The sequence below is a fragment of the Metopolophium dirhodum genome, chromosome 4, assembly GCF_019925205.1.
Source record: "Metopolophium dirhodum isolate CAU chromosome 4, ASM1992520v1, whole genome shotgun sequence".
In the NCBI taxonomy this organism is placed as follows: Eukaryota; Metazoa; Arthropoda; class Insecta; order Hemiptera; family Aphididae; genus Metopolophium; species Metopolophium dirhodum.
In genome coordinates this window covers 3,470,399-3,490,491 of record NC_083563.1, presented here as the reverse complement: position 1 = coordinate 3,490,491, position 20,093 = coordinate 3,470,399, and the positions used below count along the sequence as shown (strand labels likewise).

General features: G+C 27.6%; 1 protein-coding gene across 1 annotated transcript in view; it reads right to left on the bottom strand.

Moving 5' to 3' along the window:
• Positions 1 to 20,093, bottom strand: part of LOC132943030 (frequenin-2) — a 163,761-nt gene that overhangs the window by 22,576 nt on the left and 121,092 nt on the right. Inside the window, exon 7 of the mRNA XM_061011800.1 lies at positions 6,284 to 6,372. Coding sequence (XP_060867783.1) covers positions 6,284 to 6,372 — 89 coding nt within the window. The remainder of the gene's footprint in view (positions 1 to 6,283; positions 6,373 to 20,093) is intronic.

The following is a 20,093-nucleotide window of genomic DNA, read 5'->3' as shown; positions in this document are numbered from 1 at the left end:
AAATTATTTTGATGAGAATTCATAAAAATTTTTCTTTTTAAATCTAAGATTTGAAAATGTAATATAAGATTACTCATAAGTTTGTCTACCTTTATCAAAAAAAAAATGTCTAGAAGAAACTTAAAATTAAATTTTTATGAGCGTCTGAAATTTATATTTTTACAACATTTGATATTTACTCGATTTCTCATGTAACAATTTTCTTATTTTATTGTAATTAAAAACGGATGACTGTAGATACTTGAAAATTTCACTGAATGTTTATATTAGCATTTTCTATACACCATAACATTTTGAAAATATTTTAACTCTTTTTGAGCTGTTTACGGACATTGTCAGTTTTCAATTTTTTTAGTTTTTTTTTCTATAAATATCAATACATTTTTATTTGTTGGGTAAAAAAGCGTGAAAATTTAATATAAGGCTCCTGATATATCGTTCTAATAGCAATTGAAAAATATCAAAAATACATAGGCACAATTTTTTTTTATAAGCATTTAAAGTTCAAATTTTGACAACATTTATCAAATTTTTAATTTATTAATTATTTTGTGGTTAAAAATGTATAAAATGTTTAACTTTTATGGCTAAAGATTGAAAATTTAAAACAAGGCTCCGAGTAAATAGGTTATATATAAATTACTTTATTCACAATAATATCATCAAATATACTTGGTAAAATCATAGGCTGACTGACCGTTTTCGCTCAGAATCGTTTTTCTTATACAATGATATTATATCATTGAATTCAAATTTAACACCATCCATTACAGTGACCCACTTGTAACCTACTGTACAGCAGAGCGACATCCACTTATCCACCTTTTTTATTTTAAATTTGATAAATGTTGTCAAAAATCGAACTTAAAATGCTTATAAAAAAAAAATGTAAACTGCTGTTTAAACAATATATCAGGAGCCTTGTATTATTTTTTCAAGCTTTTTTACCCAACAAATACAATTTTAATGACATTCATAGGAAAAAAAAACTAAAAAAATTTAAAATTGATAATGTTCGTAAACAGCTCAAAACAAGTTAAAATGTTTAATATTTTATGGTGTGTACCAAATGCTAATATAAATGTTCAGTGAAAATTCTATGTATCTACGGTCAATAATTGTCCTAGAGTTACGCCAAAAACTAAATACGATTATGTCAAAAAACGATTTTGCGTAAAAATTCGTATCGGGAATTTTAAATTTTGACCTTCCAAATGCACCAACTAGATTCACTTTTCCATCGAACAAGATTCTTTTGAAGAAAATCGAAGCAGTCTTACTGTCCCAAAACCGTGATAACAGACACGAAAAAAACACACATCATTGTAAAATCAATACATTCATCGGTCCACTCAGAATCGAAAATAAAAAATAATATTCAACTGTTATTACTGTATTCATTTTGGACCAACCTTTGGTAAGATAAAAAAATGAATTATACCTTTCATACTGATATTGATATAAATAATGTAATATAAAATACTGAGATATAATATTATATACACACATTATAATATTATATAGAATATTTTTTTTTATATTATTAGAATAAAACCATTGAGAGAAAACAATATTCAATTCTATTTTACTCTTTTGTGTTCACGAACAATTTATTACGTATTAGACATCAACGGTTTGTATTGTGACCCACGCACAAATAATAATTTACTAGTAATATATAAACGCCACCAGGTGGCATTAATTCAAGCAGAAATTGCTAAAATTATGTTCGGTAAAAAAAATATCGCAGACATCGGGCAACCTCAGGTGATATAATATCATTATATTATGCTTTATTATTTTATTATATACTAGTAATTGATTTGAAACTAATAAAAATGTAACATAATGGTTTTATTCAATTCAGTTAAATCTCATTTACTCAAGTTTAACCAGTTTTCAGTGATTGGATATGAGTCTATGATAAAAACTTAGTACCAATATTTGATGTGAGTAAATAATTATTTTAATAGGTAGACGTAGGTAGGTACCTACTTATAATAATGTATTTAACTCACGTCTACCTTCTAAATGGCTTACATAATATAACCAAACAAATAATTATTTAAAAAGCATCATGATTTGGGTTAGGACTTTATCTAGAATTGTTATGTTTTCCAGTTAATGTAGTAGAATATTCTAGGTAAAATAAACATTTATTTTTTTTTACTTGGTTAAATTTTATACAATAAGAACACTGCATATTTTTGTGAAATTTGTTATCTTTGATTTTACAAAAAAGACCTATTATAATTCAACTAATTTAATAATTTTAAGTTTTAACAAATATAAGTATCATTTTATTTCCCACGTTCCCCCCTAAATGTTGAGTATTCTTTGGCAATTTTAATATAAATGAATCTTATATAATAATAAATCTTAAAAATTTATTTTAGTCAATCATTTATATTTGTTCATAATAATAATTGTTCATTATTAAATAAATAGTCGTTTATATATTTTTAGAGTATTGTTTGGTAAATTTAATTGCACATTTGAAACGTTTTTAATGGCTGAGTCTTGAAATCTGATAATAACATAATATGCACGATTAAATATCTAAAAATCACTTCTTACACGTGATAAAATTAAACAATTTATTTTATGCCAAAAATAAGACCGTTGATCCTGGTATATAAACATTTGAAACTTAGCAGTAATTATAAATCATCGTATTTTACACAATGTTTAATTAAATCGAATTAAAGTATGTTAATCTGTTTCGTGCATACATGACATTATTTTACTAATTTCCTGAATTTTCTCCAAATTTACTAGAAAAGTCTAGAAAGTTAATTTGAAGTTACATTTTAATTCTAGGCAGGCACAAGTTATGTATCAGACTTTAGTTTCACACACACACGATTTATTATGTGAAAAAATCACACATTATGAAATTGGAAAGCTATACATACTATATTTATCAGTTAAGTCAGAATTTAACACGATAATACATTGTTTGGCTCCCCATAAAATTTGTGGAAGTATTCCCTCCCGTACATAAATGTGTACACATCAAAAGTATTTTACCAATATACAATTTTTATAGTTATTTGCTTTAATATCTTAAACATACGAACATTTTAAATTCGACTGTTAGTTTACTTTACTAACCGACAAGATGGTATTACGGCAAAATCATTCTACGATGTGGGAAAACAAATAATGCAATACAAAAGCCAAACAACAATAAATAATAAAATACCTACTTAAAATAATTAAATTACTATTAATTCGTATTGTTTTATGTATAAAATGGTCATTGTTTAATAATTATCATATTATTTAATTTATTCCATCAATAAAAAAGGTTTTATTCCGGTTCTTACATCATATAAGATAGAACAATATTGCACAATTTTCTAATATATTACTATCAATACGTGATTTGATGGTCAGGAATAATTAACAGATATGAACTTAATTTTACATCTGTATAGCTTTAAACATTTAATTGATTACATTTTCGAGTCTCCGATGTCTGCGGATAAAATTCCCAGCAAAGATATTAATTGTATACATAATACTAATTAAATATACAATATATCTTAAATAGGTCTTTATTATTTTAAATTTTGTAGAGACAAAAAATTAATAATATTATTGTGTATAATATTTAGTGAAACAATTACTTTTTGTTGCTCCAAAAAACTTATTTTATTCTACTCTATAAAATAAATATAATTTAAGTTTAAATGTAAAATTGTTTTAATGAATTTGAACACTAGAATCAAAAAACGTTTTATCATTAAAAACTATTATAAATTATGTGAAGTAATTATTACAAGATAATAATCATTTATTATAATATGCACAACAATGGTTTATAATTATCTTCTTTTAAATGATAGACTGTTGTCTATTTTATGAATTCATTTTTTAATAACTACGAGTTATTAACATTTCTCTTAATATCCTATACGTTTAACTAATTAAGTATAAATCTATAAGTTACCTATAAAATATTATTTTTATTTTTTTAAGAGAATGTAAGCACAATATTTGTTTTCCCTCTCAAAGTCACGCACAACATAGATATAACTCGTTCGCGTAAAATTTTTTTTTACGATTTTTTAGTAATCTTAGTTACTAATCACTTATTATAAAAATTATAAAGTTTAATATTTGTGAAGGATTGACTTATCGGTTTTATATTTTATAATTATTTGACTTTATATTAGACTTTAAAAATCAAAAACAATTTCTGAAATGGAAATGGATATTGAATTGTTTTTAAGACAATATTAAATTGGGACAAATCAATTTTATGCCCTCGAAAATATTATTGTCTATTTTATTTTTATTGGGTGATTTTACTTTAAGAATATTCTAAACATTAAAAAAATGATTTTTAGTAAATACGTTTAGTGCTTTGGTGTATGTTACCCCAGAGAGAAAAAACAAACAATGCGCGGATATCCTCTTAATACAATTGTTTTAGATTTGATGAATAATAGATATGAGAAAAAAAATGTAAGTTGACAAGCCACAAGTCGATTAAAATTGTTTAAATATGATAATACTTTTATGTGTAAATCACTGCCGGTAATATAGATTATAAATTTCAACAAACTTCCAGTTCACACGCTTATGTTTATTTATTTTATAAAAAAAAATGTATATATTAATTAAATTATTGAAATATAGAATAAAAATAGTAAGTCATTTCTAAATAATTTACAGTTTTTAAAATTTTAAAATGTGTTTTGTTCAAATTATTTAAATCAATAAACATTATTCATAACGAAAAAAACTAAAAAATGTGCTGTTTGGTTAGTGTAGTGTACCTACCAGTTAATATTATGTTGTGAGAATGTAACGAAATAATAACAATAAAACAAAATAACACAAATTTGAAATTAATGTTAACACTAATAGTGATTGATGGATGTGTTTGGCCCTCGTACAACCTGTTGCGTTAGGTAGGTCATTCCGTATAAACATACGTGTGATGTTATAAAGTTTTTGATATCACTATTAGCATTATATTATTACATCATGATATTATATCGACAGCACTGTTCACCTTTCAGTGTATGGAGGGTGCCCAACACATACAACGTTAAAAAACAGTATTTTAAGTTATAACCAGGGCTGAATTAATAAATTATGTGGGGCACTATAATATTAAAATTCCCCCCACTTTTGGGAGACAGTTACGGGAGTGGATGTGCAGTGTTCAAAATAAAAATTACAACTTGTATTTAAAATAAAGGAACAAATTTACTTTAGTTATCTCGCGATTTTCAGATTTTTTTTTTTGAAATATGTATTTTAACATTTTTAACAAGTTAAGAACGATGGTGCAAAAAAATTGTATATCCTTCCAAAATTTGGCAATTTTCTGCTTTTAAGCATGTGTACAAAGTTGTGGTTTAGTTCAGCGCACCACACCTTTAAACGAATTTTATTAATATTATTTTTTATAAAATATATTTATTATTTTGTCGTGATTAAAACCACTCTAGATGCAGGCTGCAGTCTGCGTAATGTCGTTATCAGTTATCCAAGAAATTTTCGTAAAAAATAAGATTGAGAGAATAACCTAAATTAAATGTTGTAGATAATAAATCTCCACCAAATCCCAATAATAATAATAAAAAAAAACATTTTACATAATTTTAAAGTTCTACTTATTTACGGCTAAATATATAAAAAAAAGTTCATTTAAATTTACCCCCCCCGTGTGTCACCGGGGAGGCAATGGCCCCCTAAATACGGGCCAGGTCATAACCTGGCCAAAATAGCGAATTACGTGAAGCCCCGTGGGCACGTGTATGGCTGTGCTGTTTAGCCGCTGTAAATAATGTCTGCGAGTTTGTTGATTTAGTGGACAGTTATGTTTCATACATTTTTGTCGCCTTGGTAGAGTGCTGGGAAAAAAAAATACGACACGCATGGGAAATTAGATTTCCATGTATTATTTTCCTCGTTGGTCAAAAACTGTCTTTTTATTTTTACAACAATCGGGACGTTTTGCGGAAAACGATTCTGACGTTTTTTCGTTACTTTTTCGCATATTATACACCCCCCCCGGCAAGCATCCGTTTCAAAACTGCAATCAATGGTGAAAAAAAATATAGAAAAACACCATTGTTCGTGATATCGAGATAGGGTTGGTACAATAATAATACGCATTACGCGAAAATTGAAAAACTCGGATATTTTACGAGTCTGAACGCTATAAAAATGCGTTAATATAGTATATATATATATCTTATGAATTCTATTCACCGTCTTATCTATTCTCTACAGTTTTTTTTTCTAGTAGGTACCTACTCACCACCATCTGATATATAGCGTCTACGATGTTGTACATCTCGTCTCGGGTTATGAAACCATCGTTGTCGACGTCATACAGACGGAAAGCCCCTGAAATCAAAAATTAAACGGTTGTTTTAATATTTTTAATTCTCACGAACAATTTGCAATAATTTCACGAGTTTGTAATATAATGTATTATTATTATTATTATTATTTATAACTATAGACCATTTGAAAAGATTTTCAATATATTTCGTGTAGTGTAGTGTGCGGCGCGAAAAACCGAATGGGGCTCGTAACGATATCGTTTCCGTTTTAATTTTCGATAGTACGGTTAGTGGTATTTGCAAAGCGTGTCATCACAGAACAAACACTGATTTATCAATTCAACTATAATAATATTATATCGTCTAGCACCCTGCGCGCCGGCTAGTATAATATTCGTTTTGTCTACAGAATATATTGTATAATATTATTGTTAAAGTAATACCGTGCGCCTTTGATGTGTTTTGCTTATTTGTCAAAAACATACGAGGAGATTATAATTTATAACGTTCGCGGTAGTCACGGGTTTACGGTGCAAGTTGACTACTAAACACGGTAGAAACCTAACTAATACTAACATGAACTATAATCAGCGTGGTATCGATATTACGCCACGAATATGTCTGTATTATAATAATAATAATATGTCCTAGGAAAACAAAGAGGATTATACCAATGTTTAAAATTTAAATCGTTAAACTTTAAACCATTGTAGTAGTACAGTAGTCCATTAACACACAGGCTCATAGAATGTGTGTACAGTATATTATATTATTATTATCAACGTCCGATGCCCGCGAAATCGCAACACAATAAATGCGATCATTAGTCTGTAACCAATACAATGCAACAGTCTTTGTACGTCAGCAGAACATTATTGCAGAGCAGTCGTTACATAATTAAGCATGCAAACGCGTAAATTGCATTCTTGCCGTAGTTATAAATTGTACTCCGTACTGATTTATTCAATCGACATAATATGTTATACCTAATATAATTATTACGAGAATAATGTATGTGCGGAAAAATACGACATATTCGTGTTTAAAGCAAAGTCTTCCCGTAGTCTACGTTTTGCAACGATATTATTATGTATATATTTCCTATATAAGTATTACATATTATTTGAATTATACAACCACCGACTATATGAAAATCTGTGTTACAGCCGTGTATTGAAGTCGATTATTTTTAGGTACGTCTAATGTGATGCTAAACGAAATCAGCAATTTTTCATTATCACATTTTCACAGATTTATTTTTCTTTATTTTATTTTTATTTTTTTATAAAATGCAATAACTAGATATGAGTTTACCCTATAATACGGATTATATTATTACAATTACAATAATAATAATATAGCTTAATACATTATCATGGGTTCAATCTTTTCGGCAAATATAGTATAATAATGTGTAATAATAATTGTTTATTTTATCAAAATAATAATATTTTAAAGGTATTATTTAGTATTTAATTATTTTTGAAACATCTTTTGCAAGTATGAGAAATTGTGTTCAACAATTCAATGTTAGAGAGCGTTTAATATGGCGTGTCGTGTTGCTGAAATTCCAATATGGTAACCTATCCGGGGACAAGTAACGAATAATAACAGAATTGGTAATCAACTAATGTGTATCCAGTATCAACTGTGTTAATAAATTAAAAATAACAATTATATGTATACTAAAATAACTGTAGAAACCGATGTTAGTTCGTATTAAATTAACAAAACAATACTATTTAGGTAGCTCCTATTTAACAAGAAAATGCAAGTATAGCTTAGTTAGTGGCTTACCCCAATAAAACTATATTACTATTATAATTGTACATTCTTATAAGAGTGTAAAAATACTTCAAAATAAAAGTATTATATTAAATCAATTAAATTATAACACTATTTCCCCTTATTTGTTCGACTAGTATTGTTTTATCAGAAAGAAAGAATGTTACTAATCGTATAGTTTTTGTCAACATTCGTATAAATTCAACTGATGTCTTTGGTATGATAATATTATTAATTATCGTTATTCTAGTAATTTCTTTCAATAAGATCTCGAAAAATATTCTTCTAGACTACCTCAATTATATTTTATCTGTTATTTCTATCGATTAATAGACATTTTTTTCTCACCACTGTTGTGGAATTAAATAAAAATAGCGAGAAACAAAGAAACAATAGAACACTAACCAATCTTCCATAAATAAATTCTAAGCAGGTTATTGAGATCTTGTTGCGTCTATATTTTCACAAATTAGGTGACGGTTTTGACTTATTGTAATGCAAGTCGTTATTTATTTAAATAACTATAGTAACGTTCATTCGTATGTAAGTATAGCAAAGTCTCGAATCATGACTATGCTGTAAGAAAATGATTCATAAACCTCAAAAACATGAAATAGTTTAGCATTTAATTTATGGATATTATGGTTATGTACTATTTCACCTCCTCAATAAACTACGCGTCTACGCCCTACCCGTTTGATGTGTTTTCCATTTCCTAAATCCGTCCTTGGTAACAAATCGAATCCACCTAACACGTACAATTCATTGTCAAGGAGACTATAATATTATAGTATATTTGTACGAGTTTAAACAAATGAACCCTATAGTTATAATATAATGTTTATTTCTTCGAAAAGATAATGGGTCCCACTGAACAGGTATGATACAATGGTTATTTTAATAATAGTGAAGTACCTACGTTAATTTTTTTTATGTATTATATACAGCGTGTTTCATTTAAAGTTGATACATCATAATAAGTCTTGTGCAGGTATACGACCTTCAATTTAGTCCGGTTATTTTGTGTACAGGTTTTTGCACATTTTCAGTTTATTTATAAAAAATTCTGCACGTCATAAAAAAATGTATAGATTTATTTTTATATAAAATCTAACTGCCATACTGCTTATTTTCTTTTTTTTTTTGTAACTTGAAAAATAGATATAAAATATAATTGGGATATAATATTTAAAAGTTTTGACCATACATGGCATTATTTTATTAGATAGCAAGTGATGAAAATATTCATTATATGGCTTGCCTACCATAAGTTCCTTTTATTTTTTAAAATAACTTTTTTTTAGTTTGTCAAATTGGTAAGTTATTCAAATATTTTTCCCTCATTATTGTACCAGCTCAAAACAAAAAAAAAAAATTATAATTTATTTCAAATATTAAATTTTATGATAAATAATAACTGGAAAAAAAGGAACAAGTACAATTTCTTAAATTTATGGTAGAATTAAATGTTAATACTATATTTTTGAATTAAAAAAAATTATAATTCCAAATAGCGCAAGAACTATAAAGTAAAAAAAAATGTGAAATTTATATTGTATTTTTTGTTATCAAAATATACGTCGAACTATAATATTATATTGTTGATAAAATATGTTGTATTCATCATTAGAGCATTTCAAAAAATATTACCGACTATACCCTACTGTTGTCAAACCCTATGTGGAGGGCAAAACATTATAAATTATTGTATTTTAACAAAATGTGAAAAAAAAAAATGAAAATAGTATCTCCCCAATAAAATATTGCACCCGTCGCATTGCATATTAGGTATATTATTTTTATAATGTATACCGGTATACGATAGCAATATAAAGTACATCCCTACTATATTATATTATATAAATAGCTGATACTGTTCGTATTTTTGTTTTTATTTTATTATCTCTCATAAATCACTGTGAAACTGTAATGGAAGAAAGGAAGGGAACGAATGAACAAAAATGAAATAATATACATTATTTCAGATCACGTCTGTCGTATAATAGTGTCCATTTAATTGTATCAGATTTTTTAAATCAATAGTTTGTTATAATTATTTATAGAAAAAATTTGTTTTTTTATAGTGGTCAAACTTTTAGAATTTGTTTTTAATTATGACTCAAATACATTCAACATTTTTTATTCCAATTTGTAATAATATTTTGAATTTTTAATGTTGTATCATCGAATATTGAACCAATAGCTAATATGTTTTTACATAATAAAAGCAATACTTCAAACTTCATTATTATGATTATGGTTAAAACATTTTATTTAAATATATCACAATAAAAATAGCATGACGCGTTTGGTTTCTGATTACCTTATACCTGTAGTGGTCAGCAGTAGATACATATACTAGGGCAAAGCGCATAGGTTAACTTTATGTGTCAAAAAATGATGTCCAAACAATTATTTTAAGAACTATTTTTTAATATAATCAAAAATTGACTTCTCAAATTCATTATTTATTCCTTCAAAAAACTTAATAAGCACTCAATCAATAAGTGGAATTTTATTCACTTTGTCCGGATACAAGGGTAAAGTGAAAACATATGGTGGGCAAAATGGTAAACAATAAGATAAATAAATAATTTATGTTAATCCATTTAATAATAAATTTGTTTAATATGAATGCGAACTCATATTAGTAAATTAACTTACAATATAAAAACAACATTTTTAAAAATTATATTTAATTCTTCACAATCAAAAAAAAAAAACATAAAATATAAAATTCTTCTTAGTAAAATAAAAAAATTATCTTTTCATGTTATAATATAAACGAAATATGACATTTTCAGATTTTCTTCATTAAATAAAAATTAAATATTTCCTAAAAAGATGATATTTTCACTTTGCCCGGATTGATTTTTTACCTTAAATAATCATTATTTTTTTAAGTATACGTGATTTAGGAACTAGTGTTTAATAACTATATAAACTTAGTATAATTATGAACATAATAAACTAAGTTTAAAAAAGTTAATTAATAAATATTATTTAAAAAACCTTAAATTCTTATCATGTATTTTTTTTAAGAAATTGAACTATTTTCGTATAAACATTAAACGCTTTCATGGTGAATGTAAACTAGTGAATGATACTAAATCATTATCCCGGCAAAGACAATGCACATTGCTGCCTACTTATATGCTCATTATTATCACCAATATTCAAACATTTATTTATTCAAACATTTATTAACAATATTCACTTTGCCCAGGTCTATGTATCTAGTGCTGACCACTACACGTACAAGGTAATCAGAAATCAAACGCATTATGCTATTTTTATTGTGATATATTTAAATAAAATGTTTTAAGCATAATCATAATAATGAAGTTTGAAGTATTTAGTCTTCGTATAATTGCAGTGATGGAGTATTCTGGTTAAATATTATGTTTAGGAGCACTATACACTCAACAATTATCCGCTTTACTCTCGTCTCCCCGCTACTTGACCATCTTATTGTTCGTATAATTCGGTAATTTGGTTTTATTCTAAGATTACTTAAAAACATAAAAAAAATGATTCTGTATAAATGTGGTTTATCTATGTTGCGCGTGTGCCAAAGAGAGAAAACAAATATTGCACTGGCATCCTCTTAAGTAGAAACAGGGGAAAGTATCGTAGAAATCTAGAGTCATACATATACGTAGTATATTATATCAACCGACTTTATAGTACGTTAGTAATTCGAAAAATAATTAAACCGTTAAAGTTTCCGTGCCGATTTATCTTTGTCTCCTTTTATGTACACGGAAATTTGTAACGTAGCACCTAGCTAATATCTTATGGTATTGTATTTTATATACGCCTAATGTATATAATATATAGGCATATTATAAAATAATGTGCCTGTAGAGAGAAAAGTTTTTTGTGGCCCAGGTAATTTCGTTGATTGAGGTGTATGATAATATATTATGTATGTAAGTTGTAAGTATACCACCCATACGACGTGTTAGTACTTGTTCAATGTTCGCCTAATCTATATTCTGTTTATCAAGACTAAGTAAACACACTAGGTTCATGTTTTATGGATTAACGACTTCGAGGGTATTTTAGTATATTATGTACATCGTAATTGAAAACTTTATTTCACCCTTAAAAGTTTGAATGTGAATGTGAAGTGTGTATATACAACATATATATATATATATATATGTGATTGGGTATACAAATTCAAAAACGATTTTCTCATCATTATTGACATCGTTGATCGTAATAATTATAGTGTTTTATCGTTTTACAATTACAAGACAACACTAACGAGACTAACATAAAATGCATAAATTGAGCCCCTTGAGTAAAAACACAAGGTTATTCTTCAAGTTTAAACACACTAATATATGGAACAATATTAATATAGGTAGTTAATTGTTTTTATTTTGGAAAGCGTTTAATAACAGTAATTAAAACACTAATATTAATTATTTTAAAATACTTTACCTACACCTAACTCAACCTAACTATAATTTAATATTGTGTGTATATTTTTAATTGTATATATTTATGTGTATGATTAAAATAATATTATGTTCTAACGTTAAACATTATACGTCTGTTGTTTTTATATAATATATTTCAATGTGACTATATTATTCGGGTGTTAAATAATAAATAGTAACTCTAAATGAGATAGTGTAAAAGATCAGTGCCAAAAGAATATACTTTATAAAGTCAGATTGTTAAAAATAATTACTTTTTACGATAGAGTTGCAATTTGATTAGTTCCAAAGTTATTAATTGAATAAATTCTTAAACACAATTATTTTTTATTACGTTGGACCAAAAGTGTAATGAACGGTAAAATAATGTGATAAATTAAATGTGTGTATTAATCTATTCTTTATATACATTTTTATAATGAAATTCAAGATTATCGTATACGCATAGCAAAAGTAGACTAAGCTGTAGGAGGTAGGTACTTATACTCATATTATGACTTAATTGAGTTGTGATTCATTTTGGATTAATCACAATTCGACGTAGTAATATTATAGCTTGCAAGATAATTGTACAGATACCTAACGACAATAAACAAATATCGTACTATTCGTACTTAAGAAATTTAAAAATTAAATAAAGTTTAGTAAGTTTTATAATTGTGTATAGAAAATTACTTCGAAGCGTTATACGGCTTATGATTCGTTTTTTAAGTTATTCCGGGCATGTATAACGACATTTGAAAATTGCATTTTCTCTCTTTCTCACGAAATAACTTTATCGTGCATTTTCTGTGAAAGATAATCTAATTACCTATTTACCTATGTATATTTGAAGTATTGCATTATGTAAATAAAAAAAAGAAACATGTATATACATATGTCCTACTACTACAATGTAAAGTTTCCCATGAGGACCTAACTCATTTAAATGTTGACAAGTAATGGAGTTTAAGTGACTCCTGTCGCTTAAAAAAAAATCTTCAATGAATAATCTGTATTTATATAAATACTAACCATCAGTAATAATGAGTTGGAGTTTAGACTCTAGAGATAATTAACTTATATACATATAAAGTTTATTTAACTGATATTCTATGATATATATTATATATAATTAATTAATTAACTAATTAGACATATAATGGAATAGTAGTTGAATAGGTACTTGAAAACCAATCCAATATGTGATCCAATATTTTCTGTGGTTTTTAAAGTTGATTAATAACCACGTTACGACAAATATTATATCAATGCATGTAGTAAATTTACTTCATAGTGACCATAACATTGCATTCAATATTAGTATCATATTATTACGCATCGAACATCAAACAACTTCCAATATTTCCATTATAGCTAAAAGAAAAAAGAAGAATTGAGGTTTAAACATTTAAATTTGGGTCCACATTGACGTTAGACGTTAATCGTCTTTGATGCTCGTTATCTAAATTATTGGTGGTTCCGTGAGGAAATTAAAATGGGGCAGTTAGGTTCGAGTTGAACGTTAATGTACCTATAAAAGCAGACACTCGAGACAAGTGCAGACGATTCGATATAGCCATTCAGCAACCCTTGATCGAACTTAATACCCACAGTGCGTCTCCGTTCAGTAAATTAAGATAGGCCAAGTATATTAGCTACCCGGGTATAATCGTCTTGCAGACAAGGAATTTTGTGTAAGTATAACTAGCAAACATTACGTTGGACTCTCTCAGCTACCTTGAGTAGCTACTAGTATGGAATCCTAAAAAATATAACCATATTCCAGTATGCAACAAGAGCACAGCATAATATTTTAATCGACATACTTTGCTGTAAGCCCTTTGCCAACCTTGTAACAAAACCATACGGTTTAAATGCCAAGCGGCCTCATAGCGGACATATTCTATATGTGGTCTAGGGTAAAGTTTTAGATTCACTTGAAGCCTATTATATCCGTGACATAATCGGATACATGTGGAACATAATATGATAACTTCATCAGCAATAATGTTTCTGTATGAATACCTACACCATGGCAGAAGAGTTATTATTTTTAAATCCAAACATAAATAAAAAAAAAGCGTGACAATTGACAAGTTTGCAATACACAAAATGTAAATACAAAAGCCAATCATATAGGTACCTCGTTTATCAGAAATATAACAATGACTTTAAAATATTAATATCAAATTTAGTTGTGTTAGTGAACTATAGCACATTGATACTTATATATATTCAGTTAATTGGTAGTTCACAGGTCTTACATGTAACGCTTATTGTAAATCTGGTAAATGGTCACCTTGTATGGCGCATTGTTTAAAATTCATAATGTAGACACTTTCTACTGACAGGTAAAAATATACATTGCAGAACGCGTAGGCCTTGTACGATCTGGTAAAAATGTTCATTTCAGAATTAGGTTACTTAGTACTATTATCTACATAAAGCATAATATATTATGTAAGTATAAGTATATAATGTAATTAAAGTTTGATGAGAATTTAACATTATTTTATTTGTTTTATATTTAAAATTAAATCAAAGATTTTATAAACTAAAAAATAGTATATAAGCAAACCAAAATAATCCATTTTTTTTTTAATTAACAGGTTAGCTGGTTACAACAAACAACTACTGGGTTCTATAATATATTTATATATTATAACTGTATTATATTATACAAGCTTATAATTAAAATTAAACTAAAAATGTTTATGATATAAATAAATCAAAATAATCAAAGAATTGTTTTAATGTAAGTACAGGTTAAATAGCAACCAAATATTTACTTTGTACTTTAATATATTTATAAATTATAATTCATAACTATGTTACCAAATTAGATATATCAAATGGTATTTAAACTTAATCATATTTTTAATACATAATACCATTTCTTTTGAAGCCTCTTTGATATTGACGGAAAAAATTATGTTTTTTTTTATGTTTACCTACGAGTTTAAGTTGATAATTATTCTCTACAAAAATAATTTATAGCTACCCAGTGACTAGTATGTCCTATTAATTATGTTTTTAACTATTAATATTTCCTGTATAATTATACATTTAGTAAAAGTTGAAAATATCAATAATTAACATAATAATATACTAGAAGGCTACTACTTAAATGTGTTGTATACCCATCATAACCATGACGTTCTTGGATATATCATAAAATTATGTTGTATAGGTATTTAGGAAATAAACTTTTCTATTTACTTACTAACCTACTTTAGCTTCTTCAAAAATCGTCGTAAAATATTAGATTTTAAACTGATGTAGGTATAATATACTAGTTTTGCAGTTATGTACCTACTTGGGTAAAAATCTATACAAAAAAAAAAAAAATTAAAAAATACTTCAGCCATTTAAGTGACGTTTTTTAGGATGTCATATTATTATTTTAATATATTTGAACTCACTGTTATAATTACCTTAAAATAAAATTACTATGCAGTAGATACCACATCTGACACAGTTAGATATCTAGCCACCAAGTACTTAACTTGGATAAGCGCCTCACTTGGAATGATCATATCCGTAACAATATACTTGCCTTAAACGCCCGCTAACATTTAACATCACTTAAACCAGTGTGGCCCTATGGTCTTCAATTATGGGGTACTGAAAAAGTCTCCAATACCAACAAAATCCAACAAATCCAGAATATTGCACTTAGGAATATATCGAATGCCCCACCCTTGGTATCTAACTACACTTTACATAATGATCTTTCAATCAAAACTGTGACAGAAGAAGCTGCACGCTTCTACAAAAGTTTTCATTCCCGTCTCCAAACACACCAAAACCCACTCATTAAAAACCTGTCCACCCAAACCTTACTTGGCAACCCCAGGCGTCGTCTAAAAAGGAACTAGTGCGACTTGTTAGGAAACTAAGGGAAAGGAATAAAATGTATATATATAGTTAGATAACCAAACAACTCCCAGTCAAGTGCCACTAATAGGTGGCTTCTTATCGTGTAATCATGTTATGTATTATGTATAGCCCTTAACCTAAATGCTTTTTGTGCAAAATTTGTAAGGATTGTGTTTATTATTGTGAAATCAAAAGTTTGGGTAAATGGTCGATTGTAAGAAATCGTCATACGACAGACACTAGTTCAAAACAATTTGAATCTACTGTCATGCATTTTGAGTTTGCAAAACGATACGATAGAACGGCTGTTTGGGCTTTCTGCTATATAATAAGACTGTGTTTTGTCACCAGAAGTCTTTTTTCAGATTATTCTTACGTTTCATGAATTGTGGAAATACTGGTTTGACGAATATTTGCAAGCATAATCGACATGAATGGTCGATTCGAGGTCAATCGACAAGTTGGATATAATATTATTATTCATAATAACCATCGATTCTTTAATATGTTTAGGGTGTTTTATTGATGATGATTATTTAACCAATTTCAATAGGTAATTGATTGTTTTACGTACATAATAAAATAAAATATGATGATTCCTAACGCTATGTAACTAATTATATCCAAAACAATCAATGTTTATCATTATCATTATTTAAAATTTTTTTTATCTTTTTGATAGATAGCATCATAATATATTTTTGCGCATGGGACCGGTTTGACCGGTGTCAAGTCTACCGACAAACAGCTATTTACGTCCATGTGTTGTAGGTAGAACGGGTGATCTACCGATATTTACGCTATATATAATAATGGAGCCGGAGTGGTACAGTGGTCACGCAGTCGATTGCGACTCACACAGACATATATCGGTTCGATTCATAGCAAAGTTCAAAAAAATTTGTGCGGTTCGATGCGTTCACCATTTTACCGTGCTGTCGTCCGATTTCCAACTAGATCCCACTCCATTGGGTGTGATGGCCCGCACATGTCTCATGAAGGGTAGGGGGGTAGTTTTATGCGTATATATACATAGACTAATAGATCGAAATCTCATGATCTCTCTACTACCTACCTGTGATAAGCATTGACAAAGACCTTGAGGTCGTTTCATGAAAAATACAGAAAAAAAATATAATTATTATACAATAATACTTACATCGATACGACTGAATTGTATGTGTGTGTTTTACGTATTGTATTCTTCAAATATAATTTTGTGACTGTTATCACTTTTCGGAGCAGTACAAATATCTCAATCTTCAACTTTGATGGTCATTTTCGGGTAGGAAATAGCTGGTAGAAATTAGATTATGGGTTTGAATTTACATTATTTTTAAAATGTTGATTGTTAAACCATTTTAAAAACTAACTGATTTGATAGCTGGCTTAAGTTTCAACAATTCATATGAAATCACACAGAAATTTGTAAAATTGTAGAAGGTCTGAAAAAAATGTGCCTTAATCTTAATCTCAACCAGTCAATTATTTAGATAGAAAAAACTTTAAAAGTTGAAGAGTATGAATAAATTACTTTAAATTCAGAACCCAAGAAAGTGGCCAGGAGGGTGGGTGTAATTCAAAAATGTTTTGTTTTTTTGGTCATGTATGAAAAGTCCTTTATACTTTATACAGTAATAAAATACGAATCAAATCCAAGGTCATTCGTTCAAAATATTTCTTATTAGGTACTTTTACTATCGAACACACTATATGCATAATTCCCGTCATATTATTTAAAAATAATCAGGAAAAACTAAAATAAAAACACTGAAAAGCTGGCATATATTTATGCAATACCAGTTTTTGACCAAATGATTTTGTTATTAAAAAAATGAATAAATTTAACCAGTCCGTAGGTAGGAACATATTTAAAATATTTATTAAATGTTTATACTGGCGTGATGTAATTTTCTTAATATATTGGTACTTTTTGAGATATTTTATACGCTTGGAATTTTCATTTTCATTTTTTTTTATATATATTTATGTTGATAAAGTTAAACCATTTCTAAATTAATATGGTGTAAAGAAGTAATACAGGGATCTTCATAATGTCCTAGCGGCAAATAAAAACTATTGACAATTTACCATCTGGCAATTTTTTTATAATCATTTCAAGTTCAAATGTTGACAATAGTCGTCAAAATCGCTGAAATGAGCCTATTTCTTAAAAGTTCTTAAAAATATTATGGATGTACAGAATATGAATTATTAATTGATAATTAATATAATATTTTGTGTGTTATACAATAACAATGTCTTACAAACCAAAAACTAATCAATAATTATTAATATTATACTATTCTGGTAGCAGGTTCTGTTATGATACCAAATATAAAATTAGTATAAATTGCTACCTATACAAATTGTTTCCAGTACGTCTTTCGTAGACTGATTAGTCTGTTGCAATACAGACCCCATAGCATAACCTCAAGGTATATAAATGCATAATGTTAAAATCATGAAAAAACCTCTATTCACGACTAAATAAGTCCATTTATGGCTGTTACCGACCTTCTGCAATCAAAATAAGTTTTTCTCTGCTTCAAAACCAGTGACCCTTTTCATGTAAGTTGAAATACGTCCACGAATTTACTAGTGAGTGTGTGTTTATACGTTCGTGTAACTGAGTGCTGTATTTTCATACAAGTCATCAACACTCAGTCACGCGTGCAAATAAGTCATGACTCACAAACTCTGATGTTGCTTTTCGCTAAAAAGTAAAAGTCTGTATACTTTTTCTTAATCGTACCGACCGACCGACCGAGTGATACATCTGAAAGAAACTATTTGGATTCGACGTTTACAATGAAAATTGGATTTGTCATTTTTAGTTGAATTCAGTTTCGCAAAATCATAGATTCCTAATACATTTCATGACGGTTGCGATTGTTTGTCCATAGCCTTATCACAAGTTATAGCCAAGTTTACCGACACAATAGCTAAAAATGTGTAAAAAAAAAAATAGTATCCGATTATACCCTTAACGATTATCATATTATTATTATGGATCATAAGACAATATCAATACACGATATATCACGTATAGTGTATCTGTGTAACCGGTAAGCCATATAATGATTCAATGAATTTCTAATATTGTGTATTATGGCAGAGTATATTATTATGTTTTGTATATTATAATAGCTTACATTGATCCGAAATTTCAATAGACTATTATAATACCTGCAATATATAGGCACATTACTTTTAGTTAAACAATTTTTTTTTTGGAGACAACCAAGATAATTTAAACTACCGTCCGCCGGCTTATAGAAAATCCCTAATTACGTCTTTGGCCAAGTTTATGTAGTACACAATGACGAGATCAAAACTCCTTGTGTCGATCAATACTCGTCAGCATAATTCACGTGAAAATCAATACGTATTCCACTGAATACAATGTTTAATTTTTACGATGAGAATAAAATTAGAAAATTATCTAATGGATCCATCTAATCCATTGTAAAAAGGCTTAGGTTTTTCGAAGAACAATATTTATTTCGTTGAGAATACAACGTAGGTATGATATTTTATCATTATTATAAGTAGTTTCTGTTCGAAAAATCAATAATACTATATTTAGTCTACACGTGGCTGTAGTGGGTACTTACTATGATTTAATAATAACAATATAAAATGAACGCAATTATTTGTAATTGTATTATTGCTATATTTTGTA